Source organism: Anoplopoma fimbria, chromosome 9, assembly GCF_027596085.1.
Source record: "Anoplopoma fimbria isolate UVic2021 breed Golden Eagle Sablefish chromosome 9, Afim_UVic_2022, whole genome shotgun sequence".
In the NCBI taxonomy this organism is placed as follows: Eukaryota; Metazoa; Chordata; class Actinopteri; order Perciformes; family Anoplopomatidae; genus Anoplopoma; species Anoplopoma fimbria.
Window position 1 is genome coordinate 21,101,277 of NC_072457.1, and position 14,304 is coordinate 21,115,580.

The following is a 14,304-nucleotide window of genomic DNA, read 5'->3' on the forward strand; positions in this document are numbered from 1 at the left end:
TAAAATCAAAGAAACAATATGCTTATAAACAACCATCTTGTTTCCTCAATGTGTTTTTTAATAACCAGAAACTAGCGACCATATAGTTTCTGGTATAAGCTCTTACAGTTTGCCTGTTGATGGTATAAAGTAATCTCACTGCCATCCATAGAGCCCAGCAGTGCATTATATAACACTGTCTCATCTGTGAACTGTCTGGCTTGCAGCCGTAAACAAACTCAGATGGCGGGCGACACACGCTGTATATTTCCATCTGGCCTCTGAGTAACGTCCACCTGCCAGGCTTTCCCAATTCCACCGGATGCATCCGCTTGGCAGTACAACACCACTAATTATCCTGATCCCAAGTCTGGGCCTTGAAATTCCCTTCTTGCTTGAGAGAATATTTCTGGGACAAGGCCCAAACATTTTCACTCTTGATGTCTACACTCCACAGCCCGTCTGTTTTTCTTTTATAGAGCTTTTATTGCTAAATACGTTTTTAGAGACCGATATGTCTTTGAGTTAAATCCCTTTTAAATTTGGTGCCCTGTTATTGCTGCCTCTGTGATTCCCTCCTATGTAGGCCTATCACTGGTATTTTTTTATGTCAGTTTTTCATGTACAGATGATGTTTTTATTTTTATTTACACACTTTTCTGACCAGTACGAATCATACGAGAAACTTAACAGCCATGGTCAAGATCTTCCCATTCTGCTCTCTATCAGTCTGTCTGAGGTTGGTGTGTTGTGGTCCTGACAATAACATTTGTGGACAGACTAACGAACTCCGCCAAATCTCTGTGATTTGTGGCCAGTAACTTGTGGTCCGCTGACCGGACCGCAGACGGGCCCACACTCGCATAAACAGACAAAACACAACACACACGGTAAGAAAGTGAGGATACATGAGACACACAAATGTTTACTTTAATGTAGTTTCTTTTGTTTTGGAGGGAGGCGATTACAAGGCTATACATTATCACACACAGCCATACTTTCACGGCCCTTTTCCATTTAGTCCTTTATTTAATACATATTCATTCATTTACATTTGTTTTGGATTCCTAGAGCTCTGTTTTGGCCTCTTCTCCTGCCTGCTTCACCTCCTGAAAAACATAAAAGTGTGAAACAGCAGAGAGTGAACATGTGACATGGTTTACCACTCATGGATTTATGTAGTGTATAACATACATAATATATCTAGTTTTATCAGAGGACATTTTAAAGAATGCATTCATTCAGGACATAAATGTCACCTACACTGATACATTATGAGAAGGAATTTTTAATTATTCAGTTTCAGGAGAACATTTTAAGGATTTAACAGGAAAGAGAAAGAGAAAAACACAGAGGGCATAAAATAGAGGGTGTGGTATGCTGCAGATTGAAAAGCCCCTTGAGGCCAATTTGTGAAAAAGAATATACTTGACTTGAATTTCTTAACTACTTTTGCCAAGTATAGTCAAAGGTCCAGGGACTATGAAAAAGAAACTTACAGTCGTTCTATCTCAAGCAATAATCCTGTAGATAGATTAAGAAACTGCGATTGAGCCTAAGAGAAAAGTGCACAACTGCAGCTTCGAGGTTGAAATTGTTTGTGTTATTGGTGAATTTGGCTGTTTGTTGATAATTGTACAGAGACAGTTAGGGAACCTTAAGAGGGGTTTTTTAAAGAACAAGTCTAAATGTCTGTCCTTTAATTATTAAATCCTTCTCCGTTAACACCTTTCTTGTGTATGATACCTACCTTATGCTGCAATGTGCATCACAATCTGATATATATCAGATATTATATATACCAATTGAAATGCCATCTACTGGCCACCTAGTTTATTATAATTTTAACTTTTAATATCAAATGATTTCAGTATTTTTAGTGCCACACTTTGTTGCTATCCTGGCTCTTACTGTGGTCCCTCTGTCCTGTTGTAGAGCTCCAGACTCTACGTCACACCCAGCTGGAGCTCTGTGTGGTGCAACAGAGCAAATTAGTGCACAGAGTGAGGTTTGCTGTCTTTTGTGTGGCACGTGTACTGGTGTTCACCAACTCACTGCCACCTTCCTTTCACGACAAGTGAACGAGAGCTTCTGTTTGGTTTCATAGTGCTTTTATATTTGAAATCAAAAAACTCTACTGCTCTTTTTTTTTTACTTTAATTGCTCAAAATTGTACTTTTTACAAGAATATAGGTCCCTGAGTACAATGAGCAACATCTAAATCTTCACCAGCTGTTGCAATACAACTAACCATCAGTAGTGATTGAGTTTAGGTAAGCCATAATGGCTGCTCACCTTCAGTTCCCCTCGTAAGAAGGACTCGCAGAACTCCCGGACACGCTCAGTGGAGATCTCTCCCTCGGGCATGAGCCACTTCATGTCAGAGTCACTATCGTATATACCAACTCGTGGGAGGTCCTTGGACTTCAGGCCAAAGTAGCCCAGTGACCGGGAGTTGGACTTCACTGCTCCATTAATCATCACAAACAAGAACTGGAACACAGTTTTTATGACTTAATTTTGACAGAAAGGCAATTTGTACTATAATTTGAAAAAAAAAAAATCACTCACTTTGTATTTGGGACTATTGTTTTATAGGTGAGGTCATTTGAATATTCTCACCTTGCCTGTGAAGTCAGGGGCCAGAGCTCCCAGTCGCTCCTTCAGCTCAGTGTATTCTTTACTCCCCCTGCTGGCAAAGAGCAGGAGGTGTGTCTTCACCCCAGAATTGAACAGGCCCACTGCGGTCTGAGGAGACAGAACAGATACTGTATACAAAAACAAGGGTCAAGAGGGGAGGAGTCATATTCCAACTGGCCAGCCATGATCTCCTTCCTCTCACCTGTCAATCTCTAACAGTGACAAGCAGGTTAGGTTTAAGTCTTATGGTAATTGTGTTGTTTGTTGGATACGTTAATATTCTTGGAATATTTTGAAATACTAGGGGTAGAGAGTCATTAAGTACTGTTTTTAAGTACAATTTTGAGACATTTACTATTTACTCCACTACATTTCCGAGGAAAATACTGTACTTTTGACTTTCTTAAAGTTATACATTGTCAAGGAATACCTACCCAACAATATATAAACTAGCTAAAAACTGCTTGGAAAAACTAAAACTTTGGTAATCTGTAACAAATGCTGCTTGCACATTGATACATCAAGAATAATAAATATATGACATATAGGGTGGTAATATAACACTGACAGGAGACATTCTGCTGCTTTTGAGTACTTTCACTTTTTCACTTTAATTACATTTTGTTGCCAAGAATTCAGTACTTTTCCTAAATGCTTGACTTTTACTTGAGTATTTCTACTATACTTTTCTGTACTATTGTATTGCTACTTTACTCAAGGAAAAGATCTGGAAAATTCTTCCACCGCAAATATATAAACAAATATAAAAAGTGTATTTTTTGGCTTTTTTCTCTTTTTAAATTTAGTTTTTGTCTTCAATGAAAATATATTCTTATGACGAGAGAAGTACAGTTTTAGTGAATAAACGACAGGAAATAAACAATCAATTTCTTTGACAGACAGAGACAGGCTGTTTGCACCAGAAAAACAATGAATAGATGGCGATGACGGCATGAGACCTACCACTTGGTTGTACTCTGTGATGTATCGGACCTCATTGATGGTGATGAAGTTTACAAGACCATCAGCTTCTAACTTCTTGGCTTTGGCAATAACAAGGTTCTCCTGGTGGTTATCTGCCTGGATCACATGACACAAATCCTCATTGTCATAAAACTGATGTAGGCTGTAAAGGACATCTCAAATATGTGTCTAAGGCATAAAATTCACAAGTTAGGTAAAAACAGAGACTAATTAAACAGACACCCACATCCTTAATTGACAAATTATCATGTTCTTTTACACTAACTTTGAATTATTCCTATCTACTTAAATTAAAGTTTACTTATTTATATGAAAAAAGGACTTGCTGCCACATGTCAAAAGTAGGAAACCAAGCACAGCTCACAAAATGCTGTGTTGTTACCTTTAACCTGTAGATAATGTTTTTCTTTGTCATTGGCTTGGGGTACTTCGTTCTGGTTTATTATTTATTTATTTATCATTATTATAGTATTCAGTAAAATGTAATAAAATGATAACTGTTTAATTCATGAACAGCTTGAACAAAATTCAGGTCAGCTGAATAAATGGGAAATGCTATAAAACGTGTTATTTGTAAGAATTGCCCACTCGTTTTAGTCATTGTTAAAATCCGAACAACACATGCAGAATATGTGTAGATACAGCTATTGGTGCAGAATTCATAAAGAAAAAGTGTTTTTACACATGTATGAAAGTTGATTTTCGATTTTACTATCTCAGTACAATTGCATTATATGGTATTGGACAATTTTGAGTAATGTGTTTTTTTTCCAGTTTACCTGATGAATATAAAGAGATATGCTATTTGAGACAAAGATACATGATAAAAGAGAGTAAATAAGGCAGAACATACTATACATAAGGGTGAGAAATATGACTATTGTTATAATTATTATTGAATATTATTATTGTTCAACACCATATTGGTTGGCCACATTAACGGTTCTCACATGTCCATGATAACAGATCGATATGTATTTATGAAACGGTTGATATGAGTTATGAGCTATATTCAGTCCCTCTCTTCTTCTCTTGCCTTATCAACACTTTACATCATTGTTGTAGTGTATCAAAAAATTGAAAAAGTAACTACATGCACCTGATTTGTCCTACTGTGGTTTTATAAATGTCATTTATGCTGTTGTTAGATTGCTGCTACCGCAACTCGTTAGTTCAGGTGTGTGTGGGAGGCAGGCTAAACACCAACAAATATGGATTGAAGTGGAATATTTTGTTAGATAAAAACATGTTGTGAATTTTGAAAATGATTACATCTACCTTTTAAAAATACATCTTGATATTTGGACTGAGGACAGACAGTTACAGAGACTTCCTCCGCCTATATATATATAGCCATGTAGCCAAAACTCCAGAGGCAAAGATGTCTGCTCTCTTTAGCAAAAAAGAATGCCATCGGGCATTTTCTTTTTTACAATTAGAAAGTTTTAAACCAAACGAAAAAGGAGAGCAGGAGAACGTGAACAAAGTTCAAGTAGGTATTTTTTTTTTCTGTGCAACAAACAGTGATAAAGTCAGGGCTAAAGATGAAAAACACCACAAATCTCCGCTTGAATCTTAAAACCAGCTTTATCCACAAAGAGCAGCAGTTGATTAATCAGATTTATTGATCTTAGCATGCTTTTGTGTGAAATAGCACTTATTCCCAGTATATTGTGGCCACTTATTGGTATGGCAACATATGTAACCCTAGTACATAGTTATTTATATTTATGGTCATCTCTCTGGGTTTGTTGGACAATAATCTTGTTTATCGTTATTTTTCCTAAAATTGGTGAATAGGACAATATCAATGTTACCCAACCATACAGGCCTACGCTAACCTGTGTAACTCATTGTCATGTCCTCAGCCATCCTCAGGTACCAATCCTGAGACCAGTAACACTGACATCACATTTATTATTGAAAAAGATGCCTCATGGTGCTGAATACCTTTCTGAAAAGGGTGATGGTGTCTGAGGAGAGGTTGTAGTCCGCCCACACCTCTTTCTCGGTGCAGATGGCTACAGGGACTGAGTCAACTTGCTTTGCAGCTGAAACAAGTTCCTGATAGCCACGACTCTCCTCTCCCTGGGACATGAGAGGGAAACAGAGTTACATTTCATGTTTTCATTTACATTCTTCTACATTTTTCCAATGATTTATTTTGTTTTTCTTTTATTATTGCACACTATTAAGTTATTTTGATAACATTTCCTGTCTTTTTCCATAACATTTGTGGAATATCATACTTATATCCTTATTCTTGTACAAATTTAAAATTTAGAATGTGAAGAGAGGGAAACGTATGCCTTAATCCATGGATAGGGAGTGACATAAAACTTTCAAATCGAGCCAGGAACTTTGAGACACCCTGAGAAGGGCAGGCAAATTAAGTATTATTATCTTGTGCTAAACTATCGTTTTCTGGAGAACTTGGTTCCAATAGTAGTCGGTGGCTGCACAGCTTCCAAAAACCTGCTCCTGTAAACATCCCTTTTCCACCAAGCGTATGTAAATTTGAAAAAAGCGACAGGGGCAGAGTAGGATTAATAAATAAGGAAACCAAGAAAAATACCGGGAGGAGAGAGATGGGGGCTGACTCAAAGCCAGGTGAATCATGTCTATTCTGAGCCAGTTTGCATGAGCTCCAGCAATCCACTTTATGATATTGCAGCCTGTAATATGTGTTCATTCCCAGTGAGTCACAGCACCAATATTTTGGTCCCTTTTTGACTTCAGCATCACGGTCCAACTATGCCTTATCCTCATGTGCTCTCTCTTCCATTCTCCTCTCATGGACCTTCTCCCTGCGTTTGTTTACAAGAGAGTCAATGAAGCCAATCCCACAAGTCCTCAGATACGTATGTATTTCCGCCATCTTCCCCCGCACACAGAGTCTGGCCAAAGGGCTCGCCTCTGTTGGACGGCTAGCCGCTCTCTGTCCTTCATAGCTCCAGTGCTGCCAAAGGTGTGGCTGCAGGAAATTTATTCTTCTTCCAAATCTATTCGTGACAGCAGTATCACCAACACCAGTGTGCAAACAAATGCTGTAGTTTAGGAGCCCTCACAGTCTAACTCGCATATAAACATAATCAACTTAGCCATAAAAAACATCCTCCTGTTGCCTTGTTTCAAAGAAGTCTAAAAGCTGCTTTGACCCCATGGTTGAGTTTTTCTCTGAATGCAACTTTCATTTCTGACCTCCAGGAATCCGATGACCACCACTTCAGCAGAGTCGATGAAGGCCTCAGCAGCTTTGGTGTCGGTCAGTCTGGGAAAGGCACTGTCTGAGACAGAAAGACACAAGATACACATTCAACATATTTTGCTGTGGGCAGATCGATAACGTCGACATGATATCCTCTTAACGAAAACCTCTAACATGCTGAAATTTAGCAGGTATAATGTTTTAAACCACTTTAATTTAGCACGTTAGCATCATTACATTTGCTAATTAGTACTCAACACAAAGTACAGTTGAGGCTGAATGTAATTGATTTCGCAGTTATTAGATCACAAAACAAAGTATTGGACAACTAACAATATCCAACATCCTGAGGCGGATACATTTCGTGATCAAATTTCATGACAATCTATCCTTTAATCTTTCATTCAAAACCACAAATGTGAACCTCATAGTGTTACTGAAGGAAAAGTCAACCATAGTAGGATTCATTGTCTGGGAACAATGAATATCTAGACAATATTATGTGGCAATTCATCAAGCAGATGTTGAGATATTTAACTTGATAAGTGAATCAGGGGATCACCAAAGTCAGTAAAATTCATCATCTGGTGACCATGATTGTCTCTTCATTGCAATTCATTCAGAAATGTCAAACCATATGTTAGAGGTAAAGGCAGGGGATCACCAATATGATAAGAATCCATCCTATGAACTATTAATCTTACACAAATCTTACCTACACAATTGTACAAAAAACACAACAAACACTTCGAGGTACAACACTTTGAGTTGCAACACTTCGAGGTACGTTTGATGTTTAGCAATGAAGCAGATAAAATAATTCTAGAATAAAACCAAGAAGACTCAGTATACTTAAATCAATTTACCTTTCTCAGCGGAAAAGACAGAAGACACCATGAGGGTGAAAAACAAAGTGATCAGCATCTTTCAACTGATTTGACTGACAGGGTGGCAGGCAAAGAGAGAAAAGAAAAGAATGTCCTGAAGACTTTGTAGCTGTTTGACTTGGCAGGATGATTTGTGCCACCTCTGCTCTGTTATCCGACAGTCGCCACATGGCAGCCTGCTGTGGCTTCTGCAACTTCTCTGGGATGTGATTGGATCCGGTCATGAGAACCAGCCAGGTGTTCTTGATAAGTGGGGGTGCTGGGACGTTGGACTACGTGTCACCGTGCGACTGGGGACAGTGTGTCTCCACTGTGGTATGGTGGCAAACTGAGGTTGAGGACAATAATGGTCCCATTGGTCCAGCTGAGCTTTACGTGTAACATCACACAGCTTTTCTTGTGGCTCATCAGTAGCATCTTCGAAGCAACTTCGCTGTCAAAATGTCTGGTGCTGCAGGGTTCTACATAAATCTGTTGTCGGTGTGAGGCTCTGCTGACAGAGCAGCCTTGTTCATACTCAGGCTGCAGATTTACTAGGCTGCATTTTGTAACAATCACCACAGGAGGGACACAGCCAATCCATCTTGTGTTTAAAGTTCGGTATTTTGAGACACAGTTTCCCTATTTTTATTTTATGAATAGCTGTTACTACAAGATATCAAGGTGTAAATCAAGATGTTATACCCTTAATATTTTTATTTTTAACCTATTTTAAACCTTGCTATTTTTTGGATTGCAAATTGACTTTAAGTGCATTGAAATGTGTGCAATATAATACAAATTTATTATATTATTTTTATAAAAGATTTTAAGGTCAAAGGTATTTATTTCCTGCATTCAGTTAGTGGAAGACAAACTATGTAACATGATTTGATCAGATCAACTGAATAACTTAAAGTGATTGATCTTAATAAAAAAACACATTGGATCATAAATATGTCTAAATATGAAATTTTAATATTTAACAATACTAGATTTTTTAACTCTTATCCTGTTCACCAGGATTGATTATGAGTAGAATAAGTGCACACTACCTCTGAAAGCGAGTAGCAAATTATTTTAAAGAAAAATCTATTATTGATTATTACCCATGATGCCATTACCATTATACCACAAACAATAAAAGAGGAACAACTATTCAAATCTTAAACTGTCAGCCAAGGCAAACAATAAAACCTTTTCTTACATAGCTTAGAGGGACAGAAAAGCCCCAAAAACAGCACAAACTACCTCTAAACCACCCTGTGTTGATGTTAAAACTAAAACTAAAAAGCGTCTGAAATGCAGATTTATTTATAACAGCACCAAGGCAATTATTAAACTTAACTCCAACAAAATTTATATAAAGTTTGACATTTTAAACATTTTTCCCATTGACAAAGGAATCTGCTAAAAATGTTCTGGCAAGGTATAGTTTGGTCGACCACAAAGAAAGAAAAAACAGCTGGGTGCACAAAAATACAATGAACTCTTGAGGACAAAATAGTCTGAACCCTGTAAACTTTCTCTTGTCCCTCAATAAAATCCAAATACATACTAATGCATATAATTCTAAAAATATTGAAGATAAAAAAAGGTTATTATGATTGTTAAAAAACACACAAACAAATAGCCTCCTTAAGCTTTTTCTACAATTATTATGCCCTGATGTGTTCAGTGCAAGTAGACTAATGAGAGCAATAATGACAAAAACAAATGTAGTGGGGGATTTAGAGAGTCATTACTTGTTATCACAACACCAACAGTCGTCTTCTGAGATAAAAAAAAAAGCAACAAAAAGAAAAAGCTGTGAAGAGTCTTGTCTTATATTCAGGTCTTGACTGGGATGTTTTGTTCACATGTGGATTAAGGGCAACTAATACTGCAAATAAGGTCATCACCTAACGTCATAGGCTTAAGACTTCTGTAAATGCATGTACAGGTGATGTCTGTAATAGTGACACTGCAACTCTTCTCAGGCAAAGACCAGAGTAAACAAAGCTTCTTACAAACTCTTATTTTCTCTCACGAGCATGACAGCACATTGAAAGGTAAAGATTTAGATCACAGGTCAGAAATGACTATGTATTATTAAGTAGGTATCCATAGAATACTTATACTTGTTGGGTACATAATGTATATGTAAGAACAGGGACTATGGTGGGCAACAACTTTGTCTTCTTTGAAATAAATGACATTGGAAAGGTTTAAATGACCAAGAACCTTTTCATTTAATGAATACAGTACTGAGTAATAAGGCAGGAACAATGTGGTAACAGTGGTTCTACTTATGTTTTCTTTTATTTGTAGATAATATTAAAATAATTACTTTGGGAAATCACAAATTCATTTCTTTTTTCTTTTTTTTTAAACACTGAGTACTTATTATTATGAATATAGATTGAACATTTCTTTTTGTATTTTTTTTAAAATAATATATTATACACAGTATAGTTTTTTAGGTCCTGTTCAAGTGTTTTGTTTTAATCTTTTTACTAAGTTAAATTTACACATGGACACTGCAAAAATACTCTATCACAAGTAAAAGCCCTGCATTGAAATAGTTACTTCAGTAAAAGTATCTTAATATATTCAGGAACATTTTGCACTGTTTCATGACAAAGCTGTCATGCTGCTGTCATGTCTGCTGGTATCCTGTTTGGACCTTGAAGTTATTTAATATGTACTGTGGGTTATTCAATAAAAAGTACCTAAAGTGTAATAAAGTTATAGGTCCTCCCGCTATCCATAAATGAATTAACCCTTTGTTTCCTCTACTGATCTATGTATACTGGAGGTAAAAAAAAGTATTTCTTTGGTACCACATTTATACAACATATTTATATAATAAGTATTGGGCGGAAATCTAAATCATGACCCAGTGAGGTAATGTTAGGATATAGTTTTAGTGACTTTTGGCTGGAATCTTGTACAGCGGTGAACATCAAACATTTTGACAGTTTTTCTGTGTCTGTTTTCTGTTCCGTTTTCAGTTTCATTCAATCAAAATATCTTCTACTTGTCTGTGTCTCCACATAACTGTCTCCTTTAAGATTTTATTTCGCAGCTGCTTTAAGACTCTCTTTTTCTAGTTGCTTTTTTATAGGCAGCAAACAAGAGGGCTGACACATATGCTTTGCAGTTAAGTTGATGTTTATAGCATTCTTGACACAAAAGCAAAACCAGAGAATGGTAGCACAATGAAAAGGAAAGAGTAAAAAAAAGTAGGAAGATCATAAAAAACAACAACAATGTGTGCGGTAGGGCAATAAAAGGCATGGTATTGTCTGTAGAAAATATGTCATAAAAAGTCATTGCATCATATCCTGATTAAATGTCTTGAAAAGTATTGGGTATATAGGTAGTATATGTGTCAAAAGAAATCATACTATAATATGTCGGGAAAAGTTATAAAAAAGTAATAGAATAGCATGTCGACATAAGTCATTTATTAAGTCATACATAATATCCCAAAAAGTTTTTCAGTCATATTATAGTATGTAGAAAAAAATGATGGTAAAGTTTGTCTAAAAAAGTCAATTCAAAAGTCATAGTATAGAAGTTGAAATAATTCATAAAAAAGTCATAGTATAGTATGACGAAAAAAAGTCGAAAGACAGTCATAGTATAGTATGACTATAAAATATTTATTTATTTATAGTATAAATAAATAAAAGTAAAAGTATAGTTATGATGCAGAAAATCATAAAAATGCATATTATTGTAAGACATTATAAAATCATGAAATAATCATAGATTCATAAAAGTTCATAACATAGTATGCCAAAAAAATGCCTGATTGTTTAGTATATCAAAAAAAGGCATAATATAGTATTATATATAGTCTGTGCTTTCAAAAAGTCCTCGTGGCAACACAGGTTTGCCTTTCATTGTCAACATTTGACTGAAAGTTAGAGCTTCCAAATCGTTAGAACTATTATAAACCTTAGTAATAGGACGGTCGAACAGCCACCACTTCCCATAAAACTGTGTGAAAGTATCTTTTTTTATCATATTGGTGATCCGATCCCACACTCCATGGTGAGATGCTGCTGGAGGGTTGAAGCTCCTGCTGCTGTCCTCTTGTGGAAAAGTTCTCTAGATTTTCCTGTGGTCCAAAGCAGCAAGAACTTCTCTACACTTCCTCTCTGCTCCAAAGATTTAGTGAAGCATTGATACATAAGCCTGTGTCCAGCAAGTAGGCACACTCAAAATGAACTGCCCTGCATGTGAACAAACCACCATAGCGCTTCACTAAACTGCCCCCTCTTTCACCTCAGCAGATCCAAATAAACCGCCCAAACATTGGTAAATGGAGGAAGGTAAGGAGAAATGTTCTCTTTGGGCTTATCTTTTAGGCAAATTTTTTGCTACATAAGTTTTCCTGTTTTGCATCTGATGATCAAGATAATTTTTCTTACTGCACATTGTCATTTTTAATTCAGCAGTTCCTATGCAATCTCAAGAGAATACCAGCATAGCCCAGCTGATTATGCATGTGCTTCAGAATCAGAGAGGGCACATGCTGGCCCATTGAGAGAATGACAGGGTGTCTTTCCGCAGTGCTCCCTGACTCTAATGACCTCTAACTCTGAGCAACCCATCCTGCAGAATAGTATCCAGCTGTAAATGGTGCTGTCTCTCGTCACTCCAGAAATACCAGTCACATTGCCAAAATTTCACTGTGGAACCTTCATTCATTCAAAAAATTAGCTAATAAAACTTCGGGATTTTCCAGTAAAAACTTGGGAGAATTTTATGTATAAACCTAGGAGAAATACAAGTAGTTTGGCATTGTCTTCATTCAACAGACAAACTCAAAAAAAAAAGTTTCAACTGCTGCCCTTCATGCTACACTTTGACATTCGAGCAGTCATTAACTTCAACAGCATTTACCATGAGGTCCCTCTTTACCGCTGGATCGCCATCAACACTGTCAGGATCCGGTCTGTTAATTGGCCATTTCTCCTCTGCTTTCTTTAGAAACTCTGGCCCCTCAATCCATCTGTATTGGGTCAACAGATGTTCTACCCTCAGTCCTGATGAGGCATCATGTTGTGCCTTATGGATGTATTCCATGGCGAGCTGTCTGACGCCTCTCAGAATGCAGATATTTTGGAGGCAACAAAGTTGAAAAATGTTTTGTACTCATCTCTGATGCACTTGAGGACTGCGGTGCTGTCTGCCAGAAATACAGACTTCTACAGTTCAAGTTGCAGCTTAGCTTGAAGCCGAACACTTGTTGGCTGTCCAAAGTTCTTTGTTTTTTAAAGCATCAGCTGACCTTGTCTGTCAGCAAGGTCAGCCAGCCACATATTCCACTGTAGTTGCAAGGCTTGAGGTGCTGGATTATACCAATGACATTTCATGCAACAAAATTCTTGCAACCTTGTTTTTGCCAAAAATTGTCTTTTTCCTGTGTGGCTTCTTCTTCTGCAGAGGGCATTGCTGTGTACATGACTCTTTCATAATTTTTTTAGATATACTATACTGTGACTATAATATGACGTTTTCAATCTATATAACAATAACTTTTTTGTGACTTTTTTGACATATTATAATGTTTTAAACTTTGATTTTCATGTCTTTTTTTAATTCTTTGACTTACTTCTTTCAACATACCATATGATTACGTTTTTAGGATTATTTTGACATAATATCCCAAAACTATTTATGACTTTTTTTTTGACATACTACAATGACATATAAATACTTTTTTGAAATACAATACTTTGACGTTATGAGTTTTTTAACATACTATACTAAGACTTCATTATGACTATTTTTACAAACTATACTATGATTTTCTCATAACATACTATACGATGCCTCTTTTTAGACCGTTTTAACATACTATACACTTACTTTTTTATTACTTTTTTTGTACATTCTACACTTGACTTTATGACTTCTTTCAACATACTACGCGGCTGTGGCGTAGTGGAGAGCAAGGTAGTTCTCCAATCAGAGGGTCGGTGGTTCGATACCCGGCTTCGGCAGTCGATGTGTCCTTGGGCAAGACACTTAACCTCAAGTTGCTCACGAAGGCTTGCCATTGGTGTGGACTGGATGTTGCATGAATGTTAGTTAGAGTCTGATGGTGGCACCTTGCATGGTAGCCTGTCATCAGTGTGTGAATGGGTGAATGATATGTAATATACTACTGACTGTAAGTCGCTTTGGATAAAAGCGTCTGCTAAATGACTATAATGTAATACTATACTATGCTTTTTTTTATGTAATACTTATCTGTTAACTACCCTCTTATTTTAAGTGAACATAATAGACCAGGTAGCATAACAACCTGAATGTGTGCATGTGTTGTCAGTTTTTAACAATCAACTTCAGGGTCAACAGGATAGTCTTGGCTGATAAAACTCACACAAGTATCAGTCTGCAGTGACACATATGGATAAGTCCCAATCCTATTACTGCATGTAAGCTGCCAGCTGGTCAAGCCCCAGAATTAAGAATTGAGCCTACTTGTCAGAGCAAACAACAAAGTGGAGAGGAAACCTCTGACCAGTACCAGACAGGCATCTCCTGATGTATTCTGGGTCCTGCACTGAGCTTTCTTCTAAGCCATCAGAGTTGTTGTTTATTATTTTGTTTTGTCTGTGTTGTTAT

At 36.8% G+C, this 14,304-nt stretch overlaps 1 protein-coding gene across 1 annotated transcript; it reads right to left on the reverse strand.

Moving 5' to 3' along the window:
- Positions 1–954: 954 nt before the first annotated feature.
- LOC129096366 (endoplasmic reticulum resident protein 27) lies at positions 955–7,842 on the reverse strand. Its single transcript, XM_054605134.1, has 7 exons — positions 7,678–7,842; positions 6,805–6,890; positions 5,554–5,691; positions 3,583–3,699; positions 2,602–2,727; positions 2,275–2,472; positions 955–1,088 (listed from the first exon to the last, which is right to left on the reverse strand). The coding sequence occupies exons 1-7, from the start codon at positions 7,733–7,735 to the stop codon at positions 1,047–1,049; spliced, it is 765 nt and encodes a 254-aa protein (XP_054461109.1). The 5' UTR covers positions 7,736–7,842; the 3' UTR covers positions 955–1,046.
- Positions 7,843–14,304: the final 6,462 nt, after the last annotated feature.